Raw genomic sequence first — 26,461 nt, 5'->3', positions numbered from 1 at the left:
GGGCGGGTCCATTGTTCCTCCTGGAGGAGGGGGGGGCCGGATCATCGAAGAAGGAAACAAGAAGCTGTCAGACAGGTCTCCACCCTCCGGAGGTGAGGAGTGGAGTGCTCCAGGAACTCTATCATCCTCGAGACGCTCAAAGAAAAGTTTCCAGTTATTTTCTAACTTTGATAAAAACTCAGAAACTGTCTCAGTCTGTTCACTGCTGATTAAAAGATGGCGTCTGAGGTGAGTCTACACCGTTTAACCGGGGAGGAACTTCTGGAAGTGGACATATGTGACGCTGGAGGAGTCTGCTCCGAGGAGGAGAGCGGGGTCTTTGTGAACTCCGTCCCCTCCCTCCAGGAGGATTTCTCCGGGCTCCATCAGTGGACGATCCGCTCCGGGTCTCCTAATGACACATCATCCCCCCAGAGGACCCCCGGGGCCGCGGACAGCAGCGACTCTGACACCCCTGGAGGAGGAGGAGGAGGAGGAGAGGGTGCGAGGAGCTCCATAGTGGACTGTCTGCTGGTGGAGCTCTATGAGACGTACAGTGGAGGCGGCAGGATGAACGTGGACAGCTGGGACAGCTCCACAGAAGCGTCCGGGTCAGACGCCTTCCTGGGCCGAAGTAACTCCGGGTCCAGCTTCCTGCAGGAGCTCCAGCAGAAACACACCCGGAGGCACCAGATGAGCTACCTGGCCCAGAAAGGTGAGGGGTGGGGGTGCTGGTGGATCAGAGTCATCTTTAAAAAGATTATTATTTTATTTAAATATCTTTCATATGTAATATTAAATAATCTCCGACTTTTTAGGGCAAAATGTACACTTTTATTTTTTAGATTTTTGGGTAATTTTAAAGCTCCTGTGCAGATTTTTTATCTTGTTGTGAAACAGACCGAAATTAATGTTGATGCCCCTGACATAACTTTCACAAGCAAACAAAACCATTAGCATAAATATGAACTATGTATAGATATTTTTTACAATCTGTAACTTCTGTAGGGGGGTAGGTGCCAGGATAGCCACCATTTTAATATTCTCAATGAATTTGTCTTTTAAATTAGCAGGAGGGGATTTATTTTTCACTACAAACACAAATATATGAGATATTTTATTGAATTTTTTTATTTACAAATTTCTCATTTATGTATTATTATAATTACAATTATTTTGGCTTTTTTGACCTTTATTTGTTACTTTCCTGTCTTTTTTTTTACAACCTTTTCAGGTGTCGGGTGGTGTGGGGATGTTGGGGATGCACATGTATGTGTGTGTACATTTACTTACTTGTTCAAACATTAATAAAAAGTTATAAATAAAGTCGCTCACAGGAGCTTTAAACAGTACATAAAGCTTTATATTTGTCCTACACTTTAGGGAAATCAAACTAAACACCTTCTGATAATCTTACTTGTTTCGAAATAACATTCCAAATAATTAAGATTAATTTCTAAATATATTTAATATTGGTAAATGCCATATTTAAGGTATGATGCAGTAATTTCGTGCTATTCTGTAAGTTAAACAATGCCCAAGAAGAGCCTTTAATTGGTTTAACACATGAGTACTTACTTTGATGAACTAACTGGTTACCTCCTGATAATCTAAACTGGATTAAAATGATATATAATCCCAAAATAACTCACTTTCTCTACCAGGAATATGTCAGAAATGATGATCCAGCAGCGTAGACTTCCAATTAGTTGTTTGTAAAATGTACAATTATTGATACAGCATACACAATTAAACTCTCAGTATATAGATTCAGTGCTGTGTGTTCATTATAACAGCTGCACATGCTCATCAGAGGTGTTTTGTGGCTGTTAATTTATTTAGCGAAGGGGTCCACATCTTGTTTTTATAAATCCACCTGTCAAAGAAATCCAGTGAAGTATAATATTTAAATTATAAAGCCAGATTAAAAGTGTTAAATGTTATTTTGTCCTATTCCATTTCGTCTAGAAGACGTACTTCTAAACATTTATCTCAGTGGCTTTCCCTGGCTGTGTTTACCCCGGCTGAAGAGGTGCATCATGGGTAAACAAGGATTTCCTCGTGGTCACAGGAGTTTACTTCCTTGTCTGAATTTTTTAAATCTGTAAAACTTGTTTTCCATGAGATGCTATCAGGAATGTCTGTGTCTCTAAAAACTGAGTCAATGAGTGGATGAATGTAAAACAGCAGAAATGCAAACTTTAAAGGAACAGTACGAAATTTGCATGAGTTATAAATTGCTGGAAGAGTCGTCTGAGATGAATTTAGTGAGTCGAGTCAGTCATGAATGTTCTGCGTCTTTGAGTCTTTGTATACATACATATGATATAGACATTTCTCCCAAAGTTCCCTATAATAAACCAGCAGCAGAAGCTAACTGGGTGGATAGTATGCAAATCTTCCCGTGCACAAACAGAGGCTGATAAGAGTGCTGACAGCTTATTTACCGCTGCTCACACTGTGCTGCAGCGTTGCCTCAGAGGCTCTGCAGGCATGTTACAGTGAGTGCCATGGTGCCATTGTTTCCTCTGATAAAGTAGAATCCTTCAGTCAACACGGTCAGGGCTGCGAGTTCACTGTTTGCCCTTTTTACACACGTGAGGCTCAGGCAAGTCAAACAATGCAGAGAGCCGACACTCAGGAAGAGGAAGCGCTGAGAAAATGCCTCACTGAGAAGATAAAGTGTGAATACTTGTAATGCCTGGATCATTTTACAACTTATGATAAAGTTTGTGTCCGTTTCCTTAAAGGGGAACTCCTCTTTTTTCAAACTGTGGCCTGTTTTTTGGAGTATTTTAGGACCGCCAAGGAGAGACAGGAAGTGTGGGGAGTGGAGGGTGGGGGAAGACATGCAGCGAAGGGTCGTGCCTGGGAGTCGAACTAGCGACCACTGCATGAGGCCAGCGCTGAAACTGCCTGCTAGGCCAATAGTGCCCCAAACCATGGCTCTGTTTTTACATATTTTGAATTCCGTCCCGAAAGACTCTAAAAGTAGTATGGGAGGTAGAGCCTTCAGTTATCAAGCCCCTCTCCTTTGGAATCATGTACCAGTCAGGGTCCAGGAGGCAGACACCCTCTCTACTTATAGTTAGAGCTGGATCAGGCTTGGACCAGGTCTTAGTTATGCTGCTATAGGCTTAGACTGACACACTGGGGTCCTGTCTTTCCCTCTCTCTCCTCTCTCTGCCTGTCTCTCACTTAAACTCTTCCTGTCCCATTAAAGTTACTAACCAGAGACCTTTCTGGAGTCCCTGAGCTCCCTTGTCTCGTAGGTTCCTGTCCTAGACTCCAGCTGCTACAACTACTACTATCCATCTCCCCACTATCATCTCTCTCTCTCTTCATCTCCCTCTATCCCTCTCTCCAACACGGTCTCAGCAGATGTGTGTCTAACATGAGTCTGGTCCTGCTGGAGGTTTCTGCCTGTTAAAGGAAGTTTGTCCTTGCCACTGTAACTTGCTAAATGCTGCAAAGTGCTCTGCTCATGGTGGATTAAGATGAGATCAGACTGAGTCCTGTCTGTAAGATGGGACTGGATCTGATCCGGTCTTGATGTTTGGTCTTTGTTAATAATAGAACATAGAGTACGGTCTAGACCTGCTCTGTTTGGAAAGAGTCTGAGGAGCATATGTCTGTCCCTTGAATCTCTGTGTCCTGGGTCACCTTGAGGTTAACATGAGCTGAAAACGTTTTAACCTGTGTGTGTGTGTGTGTGTGTGTGTGTGTGTGTGTGTGTGTGTGTGTGTGTGTGTGTGTGTGTGTGTGTGTGTGTGTGTGTGTGTGTGTGTGTGTGTGTGTGTGTGTGTGTGTGTGTGTGTGTGTGTGTGTGTGTGTGTGTATATGTATGTATGTATGTATGTGTGTGTGTGTGTGTGTGTGTGTGTGTGTGTGTGTGTGTGCGAGGCAGTGATCTGGTTTTCATTTGTTCTTCGCCTGCAGCTTCTGAAAACAGACAAATGAGCGTGATCATGTTTTAATCTATTTGTGGAGAACAGACCTCACGTGTTTTATCAAACTATACGCTGCAGCTTGAGTCAGAAAACATCTCTGAGTAATTCATGCACACTTTAAATCTGCAAAGTCCAAACTTCAGGTAACTAATGTGACATTTGAAAGTATTATTGGCACTCATAACTTCTTCCTGAGCTCACAGATGTTAGTCTGTAAATGTCTTGTGGTTTGTGACTCATGTCATTTCTTTAACTTGTTAAGTCAGGACTGAAATCAACATTGGTACTCCTTTATGAGCTGCAAAAGCTTTCAAGACCATCAGCATAAAGATTAGATGTGTCTGAAGCATTATTCTACACACTGTAGCTGTTAGCGAGGAGGCTTAAGGCCCGCCTCTTTATATCACACTAGCTAGGTTGAGTTCAGCATTTCCAATATGGCGCCCGCCGACGATCGGCTTCATCCTATGACAGCCTCTGTTTAACTTCCTGTCTTTGTCTCTTCCTGTTTGATGTTTCAGACCCACAGGAGTTGCAGTCGATCATCCAGGAGGTCAAATATCGAACTGGCCTGCAGTCGGCCAAGCTTCTCCGCCAGCTGAAGAGACGAGACCGGCTCTGTAACAAGCTGCAGAAAAACTACGACTTCATCACGGCTTGTCTTCAGGCTGTGTCACAGAAACGACGTAAGGGCGCTCAGTTCTTCCAAAAGATGTTGTCAGAGTATTCAGGGTTTTTATTTTATTACATTTGTTTGCTGATTTTGAGGCAGAAACTTCCAAAACCAAATCCAATAAAAATGCATGTCCAGTATTTGAAGAGTGTGTTATAGATTTGCAGGTCCACATGTCCTCAGTAGTTTGAAAACTCTCTCTCTCTTAACTTTTTACATAATGCCTCATAAACCCAAAGCACGTGATTAAAGACAGATCATGTTTTCAATTTCATATCCCAAATCTCTCTGACATTATATTCCCAAACAGCCCGAAGAAGGACTGAGATTTATCGGACTGTTGTGTTACGTAAGAGACGTGTGGGAGCAACAAACAACCACATTAATTTATCTTGGGTTCAGATTATGGTTTAAGCCTCAATCTGATGTACACAGGATGTAAAATATCGAGGGTTTATGATTGTTGTAGTTAATTTAAGGCTGATGTAAAAATAGAAGAAGAGAACTTAGGGTCAGTAGCATTTCCACCATCAACAGAGTTCATTTTTTAGTCTTCAGATCACCCAAAGTGCTTTTACATTACATGCCACATTCACCCATTCACACCACATTCACACACTGATGTTAGGTGCAAGGATCTGACACTTCAGCATGTGGACAGAGGGACCTAGGATTGAACCCCAAACCTTCTGATTGAGGGACAGCCCAGTTAAACTTTGCAAACCCTGGAGAGTTATAGTTGCAGGGTAAGAGGTGAGGGCGCTGTGGTTTGCTGGTTTTAAGATTTGGGACAAATGCTTTGGAAAGATGATTATTTCTGAACATTTTTAGTGGTTTGCAGAACTCTGAAGCACCAACTTAGTGGAAGCACTTCAAAACTTTTCTTTCTTTTTGCTTTCTGCTGAGTGGTCAGTACATAAGTGCTTAAATACTATAATGTATGCTCCTGTTACTCCTTGTCTGCAATGCACAGAGGTGTGATGGTGCGGTCGTTCCCCCTCTGATCCACCTTCAGGGGAACGTCTTTGCATCATGACATGTGACTCAAAAAGATATCGTCATCTGGACTGTTTGCTGATATTGATTCAGAGTCATTAAAGCTGGGTGTGCATCCATACAGGAAGCACTCAAAGAAGTCTGCTTCCTGATTTCCTCTCCGTTGTTTCAGCAGCTTGTTTGTTGACGTAGATGAGTGTGCAGAATCTGGGTTTTTGAAACGTCTTGGTATCACATCAAAGCAGGTCTCTCAGACTGTCCTGGCAGGTGTATCAGAAGCTTTGGTGAGACTGCAAGTTAGTCCAGTTTTATTTGAGTCCACGAGTCCACCCTGACCTCCTCTTGTACCTGGCTTTTGTTACTCTTTGTCAAAGACTGTTTAAAACACAGACGGAAAAACAACTCTCAAAGGAAGCCATAACATGTAGAGCTCCCCCTGGTGTCTGGCTGCATTATAGGTCATAAACCCCGCCTCCTCTGTTGAAACAGATGGGACATGGGTCAGACTGTAATATTAAAACACACATCAAATGTATTGTTTCTGCCAGTACAGTTCTTATAGTTGGCTTTAGTTAGTTATTATATGTCAAATAGAGGATGCTAGCTTCTGCAGATGTGGATTATCAGAGTAGGGGCGGAATGGCGAAAGTAAACATAACAAACTCTAACACAGGAGTCATTTAACTCTCCATAATTGTGAGTGTCTGCTTCAAACCCATGCAAGAATCTGGACTCACCTGTGACATCTGTGACGTTTAATCAGTGTGTTGAATTTGTGTTTTGGTTACCGGAAGGAGTATTTTTTGCGTTCCTTTTTTCTTCAAATATCTGTTTATTTAAAAAAAACAAAATAAATGAATGAATGAAAAAAACAATAATTATAAAATAGAATAATTTAAAATAAAATAAAATGAATGAAAAAAATAATAATAGTGGAAATACAAAAAAAAAAAAGGGAAATATGTAATAAATACAAAAGGTAAAAAAACAATATCAATAATAATAATAATAGAAATAAACAAAAATAATACCAAAAACAAACAAACTGAGAAATAAAAAGAGTAAACACCACATGTGATAATCTACATCTACAGAACAACAGAACATGCTCTTCCCTGGTATTGGTGGCATTTTGGCTTCACTTTTGTACGATGGTAGGAGAAAGAGGTGCCTCATCCATAATTATGTACAGCGAATTGCTTCAACACAAATTAAAGCAATATATATATCAGTTTGAAACTGTTCATCTACACTTATTAATCATATCCAGAGCTTTTAATAGCGCTTGCGTTGGATTAGGTACTTGCATTTGCTTCCCCTGTGCAGTATATCAGTGACTATCAAGACGCTATTTTGGCTTCACACAGGAGGATGAAGCTCCAGTTATTATCACCCTCTTTTGGAAACACTCTTTCATACTCTCCTTTCTCAATTTGGAGAAGCAACATGTCACACTTTTGGGTTTTGGTCTGATTCCTCCTTGGTCTTTATCTGCTCCTTTTTGAGTGCCAAATAACTTTGAGTGGATAACCTCTCAGTGTTCATAGTCAATTTGCTTCCTCTGTGTATTTTGGGTTCAGTTGCTGCAAATTAAAAACCCTCTCTTCCTGCATCTTGGCGCGTTCCATCCCCAGCCCACATCCCTCTCTCTATCTGGGTTAATGAAACAAAGATCCACCTCCGCTCTCCTTCTTCATCCTCCACCATTACCTCATCCTCTCCTGTCTCCTCCCCACATACTGCATCCCCCCTCCATCCTTGCACCTCCTCCTGGCGTGACGTCAGACCGGAGGAGGATGAGGAGGTGTGCAGCATCATCATCATCATCCTCAGCAGCAGCTGCAGCAGCGCAGCCGAGCACAAGCGGAACAAACCTCAAAGCGACGGGCTATTTCTGACCTTTTCCCCAAAACATATTTAATTCAGATCTCTGGAGCTCACTGAGGGGGGCTGAGACTCACAGACCCGACGGTCCTACCGGGGATCAGACCAGAATACAAGACCGGAAGAGATCCGCAATCAGAGGGATCGATTATTTAAACGCCTCAGAGGAAGATCTTTAGAGGTTTAGAGGAAGATCTGCAGAGGAAGAGGTTTAGAGGGGAAGCTGAGGGTCTGGATTTCAGGATGAGCCCACATCACTAGGCGGACTGACACAGGGATGAGGTGATTGAACGCTCCGGTTCCCGATGAGGCAGGAGAGGCTCTCCTCCGCCGGCAGGAGGCCGAGGACGGGCTTCAGGCAGCGGCAGCAGAGCGCGGGAGGGGTCGGTAACATCATCAGCAACGTGCTGAAGAAACGGAACGGGATCTCCCGGAGTGCACCGCGGCTGCTCTGCACCTTAGAGCCAGGTGAGAGCTGAGAGAGCGCGAGGAGCTGGAGTCAGGTCAGGGTGGATGTGGAGAGATTCATGTTAGAGATGGAGAGGGTTATATAGGGACAGTGTTTACATCATGCACACTACTGTGACCCTTACACCCTCATTCTGCTTTTATTTGCACCTTTTACAGACTGTCTCTCTTATTTAAAGCTGCAGTTTAATATTTTTAGAGGTTCAAATTAATGCACCATGCATCTAAGAATGATGTATCCACTCTAGTTTCGAATTGGACCTCTAGAACTCTATGGCATATGTCCAAAATCACCTTCTTTAAATTATATATTTAGACTTTTCTACTCTCCTGTTTTACACAAGATTTGCAGTAAAAGGGATTATCAGAAAAGTGTAATAATGCATTGAAAATTACAAGGAACATTAGGGCATAACATAAGGTGTGGCTTCATAAAATTGCTTGTACAGATTCATATTTCATTTGTAAACTTGCACAAAAACATGTAAGGTTTAGAATATTTATAATCTTTGATATTTTACACATTATATACCTTTTAAGAGCACCAAAGAGACGCATGTACAGTCGTATTTTCAACCCAGAGAGCATCGTTGATTGAGCTTCATAAAGTGAAGAGAGTGAGATCTGCTAATGTAAACAAAGCGGTGAAACAGGAAGTATGACGTAATAAATGCTAATGTTGGCGTGGTTGATTTCAGTCTTTTGCTTCATAAGAACATTTTTTAGGTTGATGTTGTCGGTGTTTATGAAGCTGTGATTGGAGGAGCTTCTTTTGAGAGACGTGATAACGCTCAGGTTTCATTGATCTAATAAAGATGGATCACTCTGATCAAATAATGGAGGAGTGATCAGGACTTCACTTCCTCTTCACTGATGTTAGAGATGTATGGCTGTTTCTTCATATTGGGTTCATGTTTTGTTGCAGTGGTTTTCAGTTGATGCTATAGTCCTTGTCCATATCTTCTTTATGTACCTGTAAGATCAGGAGTTATTTCCCCCCTGATGACCCTGCTGATAGTCCTCTCTGTGTGTCTGAATCTTCTCCTTCATCTCTATCTCTCCATCCAGGAAGGATGTGTGCTGTGATGATGTGATAAAAGCTACTAAAGGTTGATCTGTGTAGTCTTCTCTGCTTCAATCCAAAATCAAAGTCCTTCCTTCCTTCCTTCCTTCCTTCCTTATTTTCTTTTCCTCTTTCCTTTCTTTCTCACCTCCTTTATTCAGTTCTTTCTTTCTTTCTTTCTTTCTTTCTTTCTTTCTTTCTTTCTTTCTGTCTCATCTCTTCCCTTCCTTCCCTTTCCCTCTTTTCTTCATTTTTTCTTTCTTCTTTCTATCTTATCTTCTTTCTTTCCCCTCTTCACACTTCCTCCTTTCTTTCTTTATTCTTTTCTTTCTTTCCTGCCTTTCTTCTTTTCTTCTTTCTTTCTTACTTTCCTTCCTTTCTTCCTTCTATCTTTTCTCCTTTCTTTATTTTCTTTTTTGTCTTCCTTGACTCTTCATTTCTTCTCATATTCCTTCCTCCTTCTATTCTTTCCTTCATTTCTTTCTCCTTTCTCTCCCCTTTTCTTTCCTAATTTTTTCTGTCTCTTATTTCCTTTTTCCTTCCTTCATTTCTTTTTCACTTTTCTTTCCTTTCTTCCTTATTTCCATTTGGCCTTTAATATTTCCTTCCTCTGTTTCTGCCTTCCTTTCTTATTTCCTACTTTAACCCCTGCCTTCATTTCTTACCTTTTCTCTCCTCAACCCCTTCTTCCCCCATGTTCTCTCTCTCCTTCACCTGTACCTGCCTCTCTCTCTCCTGAGTTACGTCATGTATCGCCCTGTGTCCTCGTGCTGAGTTATTATAATTAATAAACTGCAGATTAATCTCTTATAATAACAGAGTGAGCCCTCTGCCCCTCTCTCTGTGTGTGTCTGGTCTTTATGTCAGCTGTGTAATCTGTGACAGAGAGGAGGGGGAGGAGGGGGAGGAGGAGGAGGGGGAGGAGAGGAGAGGAGGGTTTAATCCTCTCCTAAAGCTCTGACAGGGAAACTGGAGTAACGCGACGCTCGTGCAGAATGTCGACAGAGGAGGAACCTGCAGGTTAAAGACATCATTTATAATATTAGAGACTTTTACTGAAGAGGAAACTCTAAAACTCAAACTTTAAGGTGACTCGCTGCGTTTAGGGACGCGGATTGATCCTCCGCGGAGGGAGAGGAGGGTGGAAATGGCCGCTGAGCCGAGACATGAAGTCAGGACCTCTTCTTCACTTTACATCAGAGTTTAATCTGCGTTTGGTCTTCGGGACGGGGGGTGAAGGGGTTTAGAGGTGTGTGTGTGTGTGTGTGTGTGTTTCTCTGTGTGTGTGTGTGTGTGTGTGAGTGTGTGTGTGTGTGTGGAGAGAGATTTAAATGAGTCAAAGCGCGGATTGAAGTGAGACGAGGCTTCAGCACCACCCGGAAGTGGACAGCGATTCTTCCGCGTCACGTCACCAAAAACTAAAAAAATAGTTTATATAAAAAAACAATTATTTATTTTATAATTATCGAGTAAACCTTCTTAATATCATCACATTTCTTGTGGACTTTGTGTACAAGCTATTAAAAAAACACTAACTCCTGTTTTTAATCTCTCCCTCTCTCCTCTGGTTTCCCTCTCACTCAATGGAACGTTAGCTGTTAGCTGTTAGCCGTTAGCTGTTAGCAGTTAGCAGTTAGCCGACCGTTAAACATCTGTCGATGCTTTAAAAAGTTATAGATAACAGAAAAACTGATAAAACTTCACTAAAATAATCAACTTAAGCTTCTCTGAATGTTTCTGTTTCTTTGTTTGCCTTACGTTCATTATTTCATCATTGGACTGATAACATTAGTTCTGCCTGTAAACCATTAATAACATGCTAGCTTAAAATTCAAAATACAGTTAAAATCTTCCATATCTAAAAAAACAGCCTGTAATAGTAATTTTAATCAAATTAATTCAGTTGCTTCTTGTTTGTGTTTTTCATACTATTTCAATCATCGTGAATGTGCAGTTTAGCTGATACAGAAGGCTTACTTGCTAATTCCTATTCCTCTCTTAACTAGCTAAAATGCTAATAAATGGAAGTAATCCGCTTTGTTACCTTATTTTTTTTTACACTAAACTGTTTCAGAGAGATGTTAAATCACCTTAAAGTCATGTTTTAGCTTCCTAACTCACAGTTTGTTTTGCTATCTGTTGACAACATTGCTTTTTTAATTTTGAAAGTTATATTTTTTGACCTTTTTGCCTTCATTGTATAGGACAGCTGAAGAGAGACAGGAAATGTGGGGAGTAGAGAGCGGGGGAAGACATGCAGGAAATGGTCAACCGGCAGGGAATCAAACCGGCGACCCCTGCGATGAGGACTGTAGCCTCTGTATGTGGGGCACTTAGACCGCTAGGCCACCAGTGCCTCGACAACATTACTTTTGAATGCAAAAAAAAACCCAGAACAGCTTTTCTGACCTTTCAATTGGCACTAAATAGTCTAAGGTTTTGCTTATTGCTTACTTGAGCTTCATCTGGTGCACCAAAACAAAGAGTGAAAGCACGACCATGACACTCCATCTAACAGTTGCATGGTAGCATCTGAGTGAGACAGCATTCATTATTTATTTAGAGATATTTTTACATACCCTGAGGCAGGTACCTTCATATAACAGAAAACAAATTTAACGCAGAACAACTCACAAACAGTTTTACATACAAAACAGACTCTTTTTGTTGCTCTAGGAAGGACAGATCCACCTACAAGAAGCAGGTTGAAAAGCAAGATAAGCCCAACGTCCCCTGAGACGGGAGTCAGAGGAGGATACAGACATAATTCATGAGTGCATGACTGTTGTTTTCAGTGTTTGAGGATTTGTTTAAAGGTTAAAGGATTCTCACACTCACTGAGATGAGCCGGTTACTTGTTCTAAGTGGATGCTCCTGTCTCTAGAAGGCTTTTGTGAGAGTGAATGATTAAAACATCAGGTTTAAATGTAAAAAAGAAAAGGTGAACTGGGTACAGCATTGTTACAGGATTGACCTCAATATGATAGCTTTCAAACGTAGTGAAGTTTGCGGTCAGTGTGAAGTGATCCATGACAGCTCTTTCAATCAAAGATTTTTAGACTTTGACATGGGACTCCCACCAGATCCGTGTCCGGTCCATCTCTGTGCTCTGTCGTCTGTCAACACCCACCGGTATCTGATCCGGAGGGCTCCAACCTGCCAGATCAGAGACACAGCCAATGGAGCGGATCCAGTGGAAGTTAACACATTGACTAGAATAGAAACCTTTCAGATCTGGTGCTGTGAGATGGATCTGCTGCATCTCTTTAGTCTCTTAATGTTTCTGCAGAATCTCACTAATATTTGCTTCGAGTAGCTTTTGTCCATAAGTGTGAAAATAGCAACATGTGCTCTAAATCACTGAGGCAGGAGCAGGGACACACGCTAGCTGACAAACTAGTATGACAACTGTGAAGCTACAAATAAATCAAAACTTTCTACTGAAAATACAAAGATGCATCTTACACCACATTTCTATCCTGATAACGTTTTTTGTACAACAAGGAAAGACCTTTGTTTTATATTGAATTATATACTCAACAAATACAAACCACATCCTCACATTAGCTTCTTTCTCTCCTCTGATTATAACTTCTGTGCAAATTTCCCAGTGGAGCGTGTGACCGTGTTTATCTTGGCTTTCCTCTGGTTGATAATTACCCCGCTCCGTATCACCGCCTGCATCCTTGTCATGTGGAGGAGCACAAATCCTCCAGACGACAAAGACTAATGGCTTCATAAGAGGGTCATTGCATAACCGCCTGAAGGACGAGTACAATGACACTGACCCAGATGGAGTCTGACCAGGTGTGTCTGTGTTTGTTTTCAGGAGTCGACACGAGACTGAAGTTCACCATCGAACCCTCGCTGGGGAAGAATGGATTCCAGCAGGTAACGACCAATCAGCATCCTGCGGCACAGAGCCTCACACACTGTTTGTCTCTGCTGCTCTAACACAGCGTGAATGTGTTTGTCAGCTTGTTAAGCAATGATGCATTCGTTCTCTCCTCTCAGTAAACAACACGGTTTTACAGCAGCTCTGATTAGTATTACATTGTTCACATAAACACAACCTCAGTGGCAGTTAACTGCTGACTTCAGAGTGTAAACAAACTGTGTGTGTTTTCTTTCCTGCAGTGGTACGATGCTCTGAAAGCCGTGGCCAGACTCCCCACTGGGATCCCAAAGGAATGGAGGAAGAGGGTACGTAACTTTGGCCTTTCAGCCCTTCGTGGGACGATCCTTTTAATGCATGAAGCAGAAAGCAGAAGGCGTGAAAATAACATGAGAAAGCATCAGCTCTGGTAGTTTGATGCTCTGCTTCATGTGCTGCAGACGGGGCTGAGACTGTGTTCATGGATACAAGTGAACGGAAAGTTTGCTTTAGAGATAGGATGAGGAGCTTGGAGTAGAGCTGCTACTCCTTGCAGCGAAAGGAAACACTTGGAGGTGGTTTGAGCTTTTTATTAGGAGGCATCCTCCTGAGGTTTTCAGGCACATCCTTCTCGAAGGAGACCTCAGAGTCATCAGGTCTGGGAACACCTTAGGATCCTCCAGGAGGAGCTGGAAAACCAACTGGGGAGAGGGGAGTCTGGTTCAACTCGCTTAGCCTGCTGCCTCTGCAACCTGACTCTTCATGTAACCAGCTCGTACTCGATGACAGCTAGTTTCATGTCGTCTTATTTGCACACCTGTAGCTGGTGAATGGGTCTAATATTGTCTGATTGAGTGGTGCATTCTTGGATCATCTTAAAACAGGAAGTCAAGCCGCTTTGTTGCAGCTTTGTAAAGGTTGCATATGCAGTAAACACTGAGTCATAACTCCAGAGTGTTGCCTCTGACTCAGCTGTATTAAAACAACAGAAGTCTCCTCTCCACCTGTGGACAGAGGTTAGAAGAGGAGTCTAAGAGCACAGCATGCAGAGTCACTCTCTCTGCAGCGCTGTACTCATCTCACATCATCACATCATCGATCTCTCAGGAGGAGAGAGCCGGGAAATGGAATTCATTACTTTCACCTTGAGGAGATGAACAATAAGATCTTCAGCTGTTTCCTGAGCGTCAAAACAAACTGAATCACTCACTCACTTCCTCCTCTACATGTAGTTCATCTGTTTTCATCAGACAGTGGTTCACATGTTCTGACTCCTCGTCTTTGTGTCTGTCTCCAGGTCTGGCTGACTCTCGCAGACCAGTACCTCCACAGCATCTCCATCGACTGGGACAAGACGCTTCGTTTCGCCTTCAACGAACGCAGCAACCCGGACGACGACTCCCTCGGCATCCAGATTGTCAAGGTAACCACGTGGTGCTGTTGAGGGGTTGGGGGACTGGGAGTGACATCTTCTGCTGAGTGTGTTTATTTAAAGTGTGTCAGCAGTACTGGGTCCTGTAGTGATGCCTCAGCAGAAGCAGAAACAAACATGGCTGCATTTTAAAACTGTAGTCTCGAGAACACTGAGGCTCATGAGGAAGCATGTTCATTCTTCAAGGCATCAAAAGTTCAGCGTCACATTTTGAATCATGTTTTTAAAAGCACAGATTTACTAGTTTTTAAGTTATTGTGTGTTAGAAAGCCTTTGCAGTCCAGGATTTTCAAAACCCATTAAGAAATGAGTCCTGTGAAGAGTTCTGCGTTCTCACTCTACATAAGGGATGATGTATAGTGAACAGGTGGTTATACCGCGTTGCAATCACAGCAGGATGAGCAGGACTCTGATACAAAGCAGAGGAGTCTGACACGGGACTTCCACCAGATCCGTGTCCGGTCCGTCTCTGATCCGCTGCGGTCCGACTCCGTGCGCTCTCATCCGTCAGCATCCACCGTGTGCGTCTTCGGAACACAGCACGGAGCAGGACCGCCAGACAGCTGGAGTCATGTGACCGAGGTTTTCCCACGGCAATCACTGAATCAAGGATTCTCCTCCTCCTCCACTCTTCATCCATGTTGTCTTTATCAGCCTCTGAAAACCTCTGACCTGATGACTCCAGGCCTGGCTCCGCTCTAAATGACATTATTTTTGTCATAGTTAAGTTAAACGATAACAGAGTGTTTTATTCTGAAAATTAACCAGGTTTTTATTTTGTTTTGGTGCCTGACTTCCTGTCCCGCTCCATCTGCTCCATACTGAATTTATGCGTCGTGCGGGCATCCGGCAAAAATAGAAGTCTTGTGTATCTGATCCGTTGCGTTCCAACCTGCTGGATCAGAGACGCAGCTGGAACGCAACGGAGTGGATCCAGTGGAAGTTAACACATTGACTAGAATAGAAACCTATCAGATCTGGTGTCGTGACGGATCTGAGACGGACTGGACACGGATCTGGTGGAATTTGGCCTTTACTCACTCCCTTACCTCCTCTTTTTTTCATTCCTTCCTCTGATGTCTCCAAACAAACTGAGATTAATATTAAAAACATCCTCCTCATTGTTCACTGATGCTATTGGACAGTGACGTTTTTGCCACATGGTCAATAGCGAGATGTGAAATGACGTAAATAAGTCAGATTTCTTTCTGCGGATTGATTTGATACGACGTGTCGCTGCCTTCAAATGGAACTCTTATGTCGCGTGCACACCAGATGCGAACGATCGAACTATTCGCACGAATGACTCGCTCAATTCGCGTGTCAAAATCGCGTCTACACGAGTGCTCAGCTCGTGAATAATCGCAAGAGGGAGGGGGGGCTCCCACATGACACTAGTCTGTTGTTATCAAACAAGGTTGAGCTCGCGGACATTGAATGGGGGAACATTTACTTTAAATGAATTTCTGCTCCTGCTCTTGAATCTGCTCTAAATGTACCATATGAACGTGGTTAACATCCTGAAGGCTCGTCTGTCCTCACTCATGACCTCGTTCTCAGGTCTCTCTGTTTGCTCCGTCTGATGAGTTTAAGTCCAAGACAAACTTCACAGTCCGACACTCCGTCTGCTCGTTTTCCACTTCAAATCTTCGTGTCCACAAGACTTGGGATATCTCTCCAAGTTCATAAGAGCAGGAACCGGCTGACCCAGCTTCAGAGGTCAACACTCTGTTCTTTCCTGGAAGAACACCTGACCTTACGAAGGTGAATAACTGCTTAAAGAAGAATAACAAACACAGAGAGACTGAGTCAAAGAAACACATGAGCTAGTTCCTGATCTAAATCTGTTTACTGCCTTTTTCAGAAGCTTAACAACATCTCTGATAGTTTGAATCTTAATATACTTTCATTTATAATAACTTTTGAATCCTGTGTGCATTTTAATCAGGTGCAAGCAACACGATGATGTCCGTCCTCTAAAGGAGGCAGTAACACACAGAAAAACCTCTACCTTAGATGATTTTGTTGGACGCTTTGAGAGATAAAGAGCTTCTGAATCCAGTTTTAAGAGTCTTGAATGATCTTAAAGTAACTGTTTTGACTGTACAGACTCAGCAATAACAAAGTTTCATGTCAAACAAACATTCAACACACAGACGTTTGACACAGCAGCCAAAACCTGTTTCAGCATGTTGACCTAATTTCTTAATGTGTGATCTGGTGACACCAAAACACACTGTTTATGATTCCTTAACCATAAAATATAAACATATCCCACAAACGAAGCACGTGAGTGTGGAGATCAGAGTGGAGGATGTTTGTTCACGGCTGTGCGTCAGAGAGCGGGCGGGCCGCATCACGGAAACAATGCAGCTCTTTTTTTATCCCTCCGTGACTCAGAGATTCAACAGAGTGATGACCGTGTCCACCGACAGATCAAAGTCCACCATCGACCTCTCTCTGTTTCCTCATCACTGTCTGTGTCTTAAAAACACGAAGGAACACATCTATCGCTCTGATCTGTAATAAATAATCCATGCTGTCTCTCTCCTCTGAGTTTAGGACCTGCACAGGACAGGATGCAGTTCTTACTGCGGCCAGGAGGGGGAGCAGGACCGTGTGGTGCTGAAGAGGGTGCTGCTGGCTTACGCACGCTGGAATAAATCAGTGGGGTACTGCCAAGGATTCAACGTGCTGGCTGCTCTCATACTGGAGGTCACTGAGGGCGACGAGAGCGATGCGCTGAAGGTGAATGTACTCACTGAAACGACAAGATTCAAGTTCTTTTCATCCACGTCATAAAAACTCAATCTGATCCTCCTTCTCTGCTCCTCTTCTCTCAGGTGATGATCTACTTGATTGACAAGGTGCTGCCTGAGAGTTATTTTGCCAACAACCTGCGAGCGCTGTCAGGTAAACACAACGAGAGAAAGAGGCCGCTCCTGCTTTAACTTTTTTAAATTGATGTTTTATTGGCATTCACAGGATTATACAATAATGGTATAAGATACATATAAGAGCACCTTTTATATAGTGGCATCAACAATGCACATATGATTAGATTAAAAAAATTTACACAAATCCTGTTAACCTAAGACAATGTTAAATAAATACAAGTAGAGATTTAGAGAAAAGAATAGCTGCATTAACATGTTTGCTGATGTTGAAGAGACAACATTACAATTAACAGTGACCACTTGTGACTCCAGCTTTAACATAAAACATCAGGAAAAAAAAATCAATAAAAATTTTAATAATAAGAAATCTACACACATATATATACAGAAATATATATATATACATACATATATAGACATACAAACATACATAAACATACAAATTTCCAAATTAAAACAAAAGAGAAAACAGCAAACCAAACAAACACACCATAAGTTAAATTAAACCAAACTTTTAAAAATACTAAATAAAAAGCCCATGTTTCCACATCCTACCACACTACTTACCTTCTCCTGCTTGAACATTTTTAACTACCATTTTCTCAATTTTGTGCAAAAATGTGAAGAATTTGTTAATTTTTGTGGATTAGGTGTTCTCTTTTTTGCAGATGCATTGAGGACAAATTACATTTAAGACACTAAGAAGGAGAGGAATCTTTCAATTCAAGCTGAAAAGATTCTGAAGTTTATTAAGAAGTGTAACAAAGGGGGCGCTGGTGGCCTAGCGGTCTAAGCGTCCCACATACAGATGCTATAGCCCTTGTTGCAGAGGTCGCCGGCTTGATTCTCAGCCGTGACCATTTGCTGCATGTCTTCCCCCTCTCTCTACTCCCCATGTTTCCTGTCTCTCTTCAGCTGTCCTGTCATAAAGGCAAAAATGACCAAAAACATAACTTAAAAAAACAAGAAGTGAAAGGACAGAAATAAATCTGCAGTATTTCAGATTTTTCAGAAACAATGACCTCACTTTATCTCTGAATAACGACCTGCTTTAACCTGAAGTGTCTCTTTCTATCAGTGGACATGGCGGTGTTCAGAGACCTGCTGCGCCTCAAGCTGCCCAGACTCTCCCAGCATCTCCATCACCTGCAGAAGGCCGCCAACAGAGAGGCTGGAGGTAAGAGCCTGAGTGACTTATTTAAAAGCTCCTCATGCTGCACATGTATATTTTGCACGTAAAGGAATAAGAGTTTGAATATCCTCTGTGTTCTCTCAGGGAGCTACGAGCCTCCGCTGACCAACGTCTTCACTATGCAGTGGTTCCTCACCATGTTCGCCACCTGCCTCCCGGCGCCCACCGTGCTGAAGATCTGGGACTCAGTGTTCTTCGAGGGTTCAGAAGTGCTGTTCAGGGTCGCCCTCGCTATCTGGGAGAGACTGGGAGAGTGAGTACTCATCCCCAACAGAGACAAGAAGAAGACAGGACTCAGACATATCAGCTTTTTGTTTCAATACGATGTTTCCTGTGTTCATCCAGGAGGATCGAGTACTGTCACTCAGCAGACGAGTTCTACAGCACCATGGGTTGTCTCACTCAGGAGATGCTGGAGCACAGCCTCATCGATCCTCCTGAGCTCATGCAGGTACGAGAACATCTAAACCCTGAGCACATTTTTTATCAGTGTTATACGAAGCTAACTTCTCTTCCTCTCTGCTCCATGTCTCTCAGGAGGTTTACTCCATGGCCGTGTTTCCTTTCCCTCAGCTGGCTGAGCTGAGAGAGAAATACACGTACAACATCACTCCTTTCCCTACCTCAGTCAAATCCAATGGAAGGTGGGTCTACACACATGATGCAAAACTCTAATCATGACTTACAAAGCAGTAACCAAAACCGCTCCAGTTTACCTGGAACCCCTCATCCAGGTCTACTGCCCTTCTTGCTACGCTCAGCCTCTGAAAAGCGCCTAGTGCTTCCAGCACACAAGGCCTCAAAATCAAAATCACTAGCTGGACTCTTCTCTTCTGTTGCCCCTAAATGGTGGAATGAATTGGCCAACTCCATTTGATCTGCAGAGTCCCTCTCTACTTTCAAAAGACAGCTCAAGACCCAGCTCTTTAGGAAGCACTATGCACTTAGCTAGACTGTTCTCCACTGTTGTCCCCAGGGGCAGATCATGTCTTCCAGCTACAGTTGACTTACACTGTCCTGCTCTACTCTGGGACTCTGTGTTCAGGTCTGGAGTGACCCAGCACTTGGTACTTTGGTCATTATTGTGGTGATGTTAATTGTTGATGATGATAATGGAAGGTCTTAAATGGTTTGGTTGCCTTTACACTGCTTGGCAGTACCTGCACCCAAATGGACTTGAATCACTTTGTTACTCTCACTGATCTTGTTTCCTCTTGTCTAGATCTTTGCTTGTGTTGTTCTTGTTCTCGTATGTACGTCGCTTTGGATAAAAGCGTCTGCTAAATGACATTGTAACATTGTAACATTGTAATATTGTATGTACTAAACTCTAATACTCGCATGAAGAAGCTCTAACAGATTTCAGATTTAACCAAAGATGTGTCTCTTAAACTTTAACAACTAGTAGAGATATTGAATCTTGATGTTACACTCATCAGGACACTTGTTTCCTACACATAGACGACACCTATCTCCGTGATGTTTGCTCCCCTCATTTTACTTTAAGTTCTTTTTCTGTTTGCTACGAGGGGAAACAGAATCTCCTCCCTCTTCCTGTTTCGTTGCACATGTTGACACTTTTTTTGGTTTGGGAACCGAGCTTTCATTTTGCTCGGAGATCTTACTCAGCGGGAGTTTTAGAATTAAAGAGCGGCTTCTAGGGAAGGAAAACAAACAGATGGGTTCAGTATTCTGAGCTCTTTACAGTTACTAACATTTGCTCCCTTTGAGAGAGGGACAGAATTAGTTCTTGCTGCAGCTTTGCATCATTCACTGAGAATCTTCAGCCTCTGCAGCTCGTTGGACGACAAAGATAGAGTCAATAAAGTTTTAATACTCTCACTTGGCAGATAGAAATGTCCTCAAAATGGTTATAACTGATGAAATGTTGAGTCAAATATGTAGCCAGTGTTAATATGTGATGTGTTGTATTGAGTGGAGTTTAATAGAGTGGTAGTGATGAAGGGTTTTTGTGTTTCAGTGGCGGTCTGGGCAGCTGGGAGAGTGACGATGACGCCGACATGGACGATGAGGACTCGGTGGTGACTGCGCTCGGTTGCCTGGGTCCTCTGGGTGGCCTGCTGGCCCCCGAGCTGCAGAGATACCAGAAACATCTGAAAGGTCGGTGCAGCCTCATAAATCTCTGCTCAGACTTTTAATAGAAGCAGCAGCAGCAGCAGCAGCAGCCTGTGGAGAGTTCAGAGACAGCAGCCAAGTGGATCAAGACAAACCGCCGCCCCAAATCCTCCTGTTCTGACCTCGATTTGACTCCAATTACAAACCGTCTCTGATCTGTTTCCTCCAGACAAATCCCTCACTTCCTTCTCCTTTAACGACTCCTCCAAAGAGGAAAGCAAACAGCCGGAGGGTTTAGTGAAAACATTGGTTAACATCAGAAGCAGGAGTCTGAATCTCCAGAGAGGGATAGAAATGAGTGCAGAGAAATGAGGGCTTCATTTAAGTAGATCTCAGATCTGACCCGGTTCTTAAAGGAAGACATTTTAAAGAGCAAGTAGAGATAACGGCATTTGATTTAAGAAAGCCTGACATTTATCTGTGAGACTGAAGAGAACAGACATCAGTCAAAACAGGCTCCATCTTCAGAGGCTGATTTTTTCTGACAGCATCAAAGTTAAAGAGGGGAAGAAACGGGAGACTGAATAAAAACATCCTGGTACTGAAGGGCGGGGATCACGACCTCTTAGGACCAAGATCAGCACGTTAAAATGTTTTTAATGTCTGGATCTGAGACATGACGTGAGACGTGACTGCCGTTTTCATCCTCTTTGCCCTCCAGACCAGCGAGGAGAGCAGGGGAACATCGCAGAGCTCAGCCCCGGAGCAGTGGGAGCCGGCGGGGCAGGTGGAGGAGGAGGAGGTGGAGGAGGTGGAGGAGGAGGAGGAGCCAGAGCGGAGCACCAGGCGGCGATCAACAGCATGATGATGGAGAGAATGAGCACCGACATCTACGCCCTGAAGAAGCAATACGCACGCATCAAGAAGCGGCAGCAGCAGCAGGCGATGCAACTCTTCATACGCACAGGTGAGGGGGAGGAGCTAAACTTATCCACCTGTTTCCTGTTTCCTACGACTCACAAAATATTCAACTTCATTTGCTCATTCTCTAGAAATACAAAGTATGAGGTTGCAGATACTTGGTGCATAAATGACTTGCTTTAACACTCATGCACAGTCTTCCTCCAGCAGCAGTCTTTATTAAAACACTAGAACCAGTCCAGGCAGAGCTCGTTCTTCTGTAAACACAACTGTGATCACATCCAACCACAGAGAAACAAACAGTGATGAGGTGATGCTTCCTCAGTGGTGTGATAGAAACGCAAACAGCAGGAAAAAAAAGTTGGGTGTTTGATGACGCTGTGTGACTCACAGGACCTGAAACTGAAGTGACTACAAGTCCCAGGGTTCCTGAGGAGGATGCAGAGAAACGCAGCGACAGTACCGACCAACAGACTGACGGTACTGGGGACCAACCAAAGGGTGCTCTGGGTCTGATTGGAGGGTCTCAAATGATGTGGTCCTGGAATCTGTTTTATAATCATAAGAGGGGTTCCCAAGGCAGATTTCCAATGGAGTCTTTCCTTAGAGTGTTCAGGATGAAGTCAGACATTAACCCTAATTGTACAAAAACACCAAACACTTAGAGTTATCAATGCACAGGTTAGGAATGGTTCACCAGATTCAAACCAGACTCATTTTAATCCACCAAGGAGAGAAGTCTGACAGGAAAGAACATTAGAAGTCTGCTTTGGGAACTCATGGCTCACATATTGAATCCTTTTCAGGTGTTGTAGCTTTAAAATCTGAGACTAACTGAAGAGTTTTGGTTGATCTAGCTTGATACGTACTCAGGCTGGGACAGGTGGTGATGGTTTTATTCAAGTTGTACTGCAAAAACTCAAAACTAAGCAAGTCTTCTGATACAAAGAAACTTATCAGACTTCATATAAGCCACATTAATTTAGCAAGTCCAGAAAAATGTCTTATTTCATGATATTAGACATCAAAAGTGAGACCTCAATTGCTTAAAAATTCTGCCACTGAGGTTATAAAAATGCTTCTGAAGTTTCTAGAATTAAGACTTAATTCTTATTTCAAGAAACTTGATGAGTAAAGAGTTCTTACCTCATTGGAACATATTTTTTTACTCATTTCAAGGAATTCAGACCTCATGACTTGTAAGGTCTCAAAAGAAGTCATTTCCAGGTTTCAGTTTCAGGTTGAGATAGCGAGATATCTGATCGTGACAGATGTAACATGAAAGAACACATGGGGGCGAAAGCAGACTACTTTAAAAGTGCTCTAGATTCCATGTATAAGGCATATCAGAAAACAAACAATAAAAACAGTTAAAATAATTTGAATAAATAACTTCATTTTGTGCCACTGTGAGAAGATCTGGACTCCAGACTTAGAGTTAGAATTTTGAGTCTGTATGTGCAAAGAAAATGTAGCTTAGATGAAGTCTGATTAGATATTTTTTACTAGAATAAGACACAAACATTCCCTTAGTTTTGTGTTTTAGCAGTTTAATAATGTTGTATATTCTACATGTCTGTGAAGGTTCTCACTCATCCAGGTCATGGTAATGCAAAGCTTGAGCTGTAAGGCAACTGGACTGGTAGAAACTCTTGAAGACATTTCACATCTCCTCCAAAAGGCTTCTTTAGTTCTGACCAGACTGGAGAAGAGCTCGAAGATATAAGCCTCTAACAGTCGTGACTACCTGGACACACCCACGACTGTTAGAGGCTTACATTCTCTAGCTCTTCTCCAGTCTGGTCAGAAGTGAAGAAGCCTTTCGGAGGAGAGGTGAAACGTCTTCAAGAATGTCTACCAGTCCAGTTGCCTTATGGATCAAGCTTTGAGTATATTCTACATGTACATTCATTTGGAGATATCTGTCATTACTCGATGTGAATCCATAAAATCCATACATCTGATAGTGATAGGAAAAAACAGTCATAGGGTGCTGAACATACACCCCATGTATGGAGGCTAAACTCACTGCTCTGGGCCCTTTGGTGCACCTCTCCCCTATCCCACATATATCCTCTCTCTTTTCAGCTGCTCTTTAAAATGGAGACTAAATGCTGATATATCATCTTTAAAGTTTTATTTTGGGGCAATTTTTGCCTTTATTTGATTGGACAGCTGAATAGAGAAGAAATGTGGGGAGCAGAGAGCATGGGAAGACGGGAGCTGGTAATCAAACTCAAGACTGCTGCAACAAGGACTCTAGCCTCTGTATACAGGGCACACACTTGAACCGCTAGGCCAACTGTGCTCCCAATAAATCATCTTAAACAAACCAAGAAATGACACCAACCATCCACATTTGAATATGTTGTAAAACAGCCTGAGTTCACCTCCTTTAACTCTGGAACCCATTCTTAGTTTTTTCATTCTCAGAACACCTCCTCCTGACAGATGTCTCCTCCTGTACCTTTAATTTTAAAGATGATTGATGTGTGGTTGGCTTTGTGTTGAAGGTTTTTCTGGTCGTCTCTCTCTAACCCCTCTCTCTCTCCTTCTATTGGTGGCTGCTCTCAATCTTCTAACATATGATCTGTGAGGCTTGTGTAACAGTATTACAGTCAGATTCAAACATCTGTCCCCGAGCTTAAACACCCTCTGCTTTAACACGAGTCATCACTCAGAAACACGCTCAGAAATCCTCATTAATCAGCTTTTATAGAAGCATATTTACATCAGCCTGGTTTACACACGAGCTGAGTACTGTACATCATTGTACGTGTTATGTAATATGGGAGAAATTACTTGCACTTGGCTTGTAATCCAAAATAGTACAAGTCTCATTCTGTGAGAGGCCTGAGGGATAAATCCATCAGAGCTGAGAAATCATAACTCTGACGCCCTCTGGTGTCTGATGGAGGTAACAACTGTTCTCACAGCTGACTCTTCCCTCCTGTAAGCGTGTCTAAATCAGAGTTTGTGTTTCTCTTCTTACCTCCAATCTCCCTCCAGAAAAGTGCCCTGCCACCCGAGTCCTGCCCTCCCAGCTCAACTCGTCCAGCACCGTCATCAACCACCTCCTTCTGGGGCGGAAACCACGAGGAAGCTCCAGGCTCGCATCCACTAGCACCTCCACCCTGCCAGGGTCTCGCTCTGCTTCTCTCTCCCAGAATCCAGGCTCCCCGTTCAGACAGTGCAACAGCAGTGGACCTCCCGGCAGCTTCGGAGGAGGCGCCGGGTCGCCCTGGCGTGCTCACGTGCGAGTACATCGGAGGAATATCGCCAGAGCTCGAGCGCAGCTGGGGTTTGGAGATTCAGAGGAAAGGGAGGATGAGGAAGAAGAGAGAGGGTCTGTTGGATTGGAAGATGAAGAGGAGAGGAAAGTAGAGGAAAGTGAGAATGATGGTGAGGAGCAGATATGTGAGAGTGATTCTTCGGCATCAGTGTTCTCAGATCCTTCTGGTACCGGGTCAGGGTGTGAAGAGGCTCCACGGGTTCCTGAAGGGACAGAAGACGTGGAGGTTGCTGAGGTGGTTGTGCAGCTGGACTCCCTGGATCTTCAAGAGAAATCAAACCTGACCCCTACTAACAGTGAAGACTCCCAGACCACATTACCAGAGCCCAAACCTGAACCCCAAGTCCCTCTGCTCCCTCCTCCACCGCCCTCAACCCGTCACAAAGATTCTGACTCATCCGGTTCAGAAAGAAACGCCTCCTCTCACAGACACTGCCCCCCCATCGCTTTACCTCCACCCAACCACTCCTTCAACAACCATTCATCCTCTCCTTCCACAATGAGTCCATCCACCTCTCCAGTCCCCACATCTCTGGATCCATCCAGCTCCTCCTCTCCTACACCACCACCCACCCCAACACCAACCTCCACATCCTACTTCCCCTCATCCTCCTCGGCTCACGACCTCTCCTCTCTCCCTCTTCCAGCATCCTCCACCTTCTACAAAACGTCCTCCCCCTCCACTCCTTCACTTTCCTCCATCTCCTCATCGTCTGGCTCTCACATCTCCTCCTCCCCGTCCACCCCGGCGTTCCAGTCCGACGGCGCCGTCGCTCACAAGCAGCCGGTCTTCTCCCCGTTTCCGTCCGTGAAACAGCCGAGGAAGTCTGCGGCGGCCAGGAACCTCGGTCTGTACGGCCCCACGTCCAGAACACCCACGGTTCATTTCCCTCAACTCAGTCGGACCCTGAACAGGAGCAGCGGAGCCGGGACCACCGGGAGACGATAGACATCTGTGCACTCCTGAACTGATGAGAGAACCACACGTCAATGAGAATCATTCTATAACTACACCGTGTTGCCTCCTGCGTACAAAGACAACAACACATATCTGAAGAAGATGAAATGTAAAGCTCAAATTATTTGATCAGTGATGTTGAAATGAGGACATTGTGGTTCATCTGATAAAGGTTCAATCATAAAGAGACATTTAGGAATTCTTCTATCAAGTGAAATGTATTGTTTCAGCTGCGTTGGCACTGTACTGCCATGATAACACAGGACTATAACAGCATCTAGCCCTTTACAGTGGCCTATGCAGATCCTTGTCCATAAAGGAATCATGTTTAAAGAATAAATGTTACATTGCGTTTGTGTTGGATACCTGTGTTTGGTGAACCTTGAGAAGAGGATCCTCCCTGGACTGAAACATGAAGACCCTCTCACCTGAACATCTGCTTCCTTCTAGTCCCATACTGACCACATGTGGTGGACTTTACTCTCTCTGAGTTACACAAAGCCATCCAGATGTTTCTATGCCAAGTAGAATAACCCAAGACAACAAGACAAGAAGAACTACAAAGAGTCTTCTGATGTCCTGAAGCACTTACCCTTCACCTGATGTGTGTACTCTGTGTGTGTAACTTGACTGTTGAACACGAGGAATGTAATATCTTAGTCACTCATGAAGTATGTGCGAATAGGAAAGCCTGGTCAGGTTTGTTTTGACCACTAGGGGGAGAATACTGTGTACATTTAATGTGGAAAATAAATCTAAAGGAATTCCCTTTACATTTATTAAAATAAACCTGCACAGCACCAAGA

The 26,461-nt window shown here is 43.4% G+C and overlaps 1 protein-coding gene across 2 annotated transcripts; it reads left to right on the top strand.

Annotated features, from left to right (window-relative positions):
- tbc1d30 (TBC1 domain family, member 30) lies at positions 1–26,461 on the top strand. 2 transcript variants are annotated; one of them, XM_034673658.1, is made up of 14 exons: positions 1–694; positions 4,451–4,615; positions 12,843–12,904; positions 13,151–13,216; positions 14,185–14,310; positions 16,882–17,067; positions 17,163–17,232; positions 18,295–18,393; positions 18,493–18,661; positions 18,754–18,859; positions 18,946–19,052; positions 20,390–20,529; positions 21,206–21,451; positions 24,415–26,461. In XM_034673658.1, the coding sequence occupies exons 1-14, from the start codon at positions 217–219 to the stop codon at positions 25,644–25,646; spliced, it is 3,252 nt and encodes a 1,083-aa protein (XP_034529549.1). In that variant the 5' UTR covers positions 1–216; the 3' UTR covers positions 25,647–26,461. The 2 variants fall into 2 exon arrangements, with proteins under 2 accessions (XP_034529549.1, XP_034529551.1); XM_034673660.1 differs by lacking the exons at positions 1–694; positions 4,451–4,615 and adding an exon at positions 9,916–10,033.

This window comes from Notolabrus celidotus, chromosome 21, assembly GCF_009762535.1.
Source record: "Notolabrus celidotus isolate fNotCel1 chromosome 21, fNotCel1.pri, whole genome shotgun sequence".
NCBI lineage: Eukaryota > Metazoa > Chordata > Actinopteri > Labriformes > Labridae > Notolabrus > Notolabrus celidotus.
Note: the sequence above shows the minus strand (reverse complement) of the source record. Positions and strands in the feature narration are given on the sequence as shown.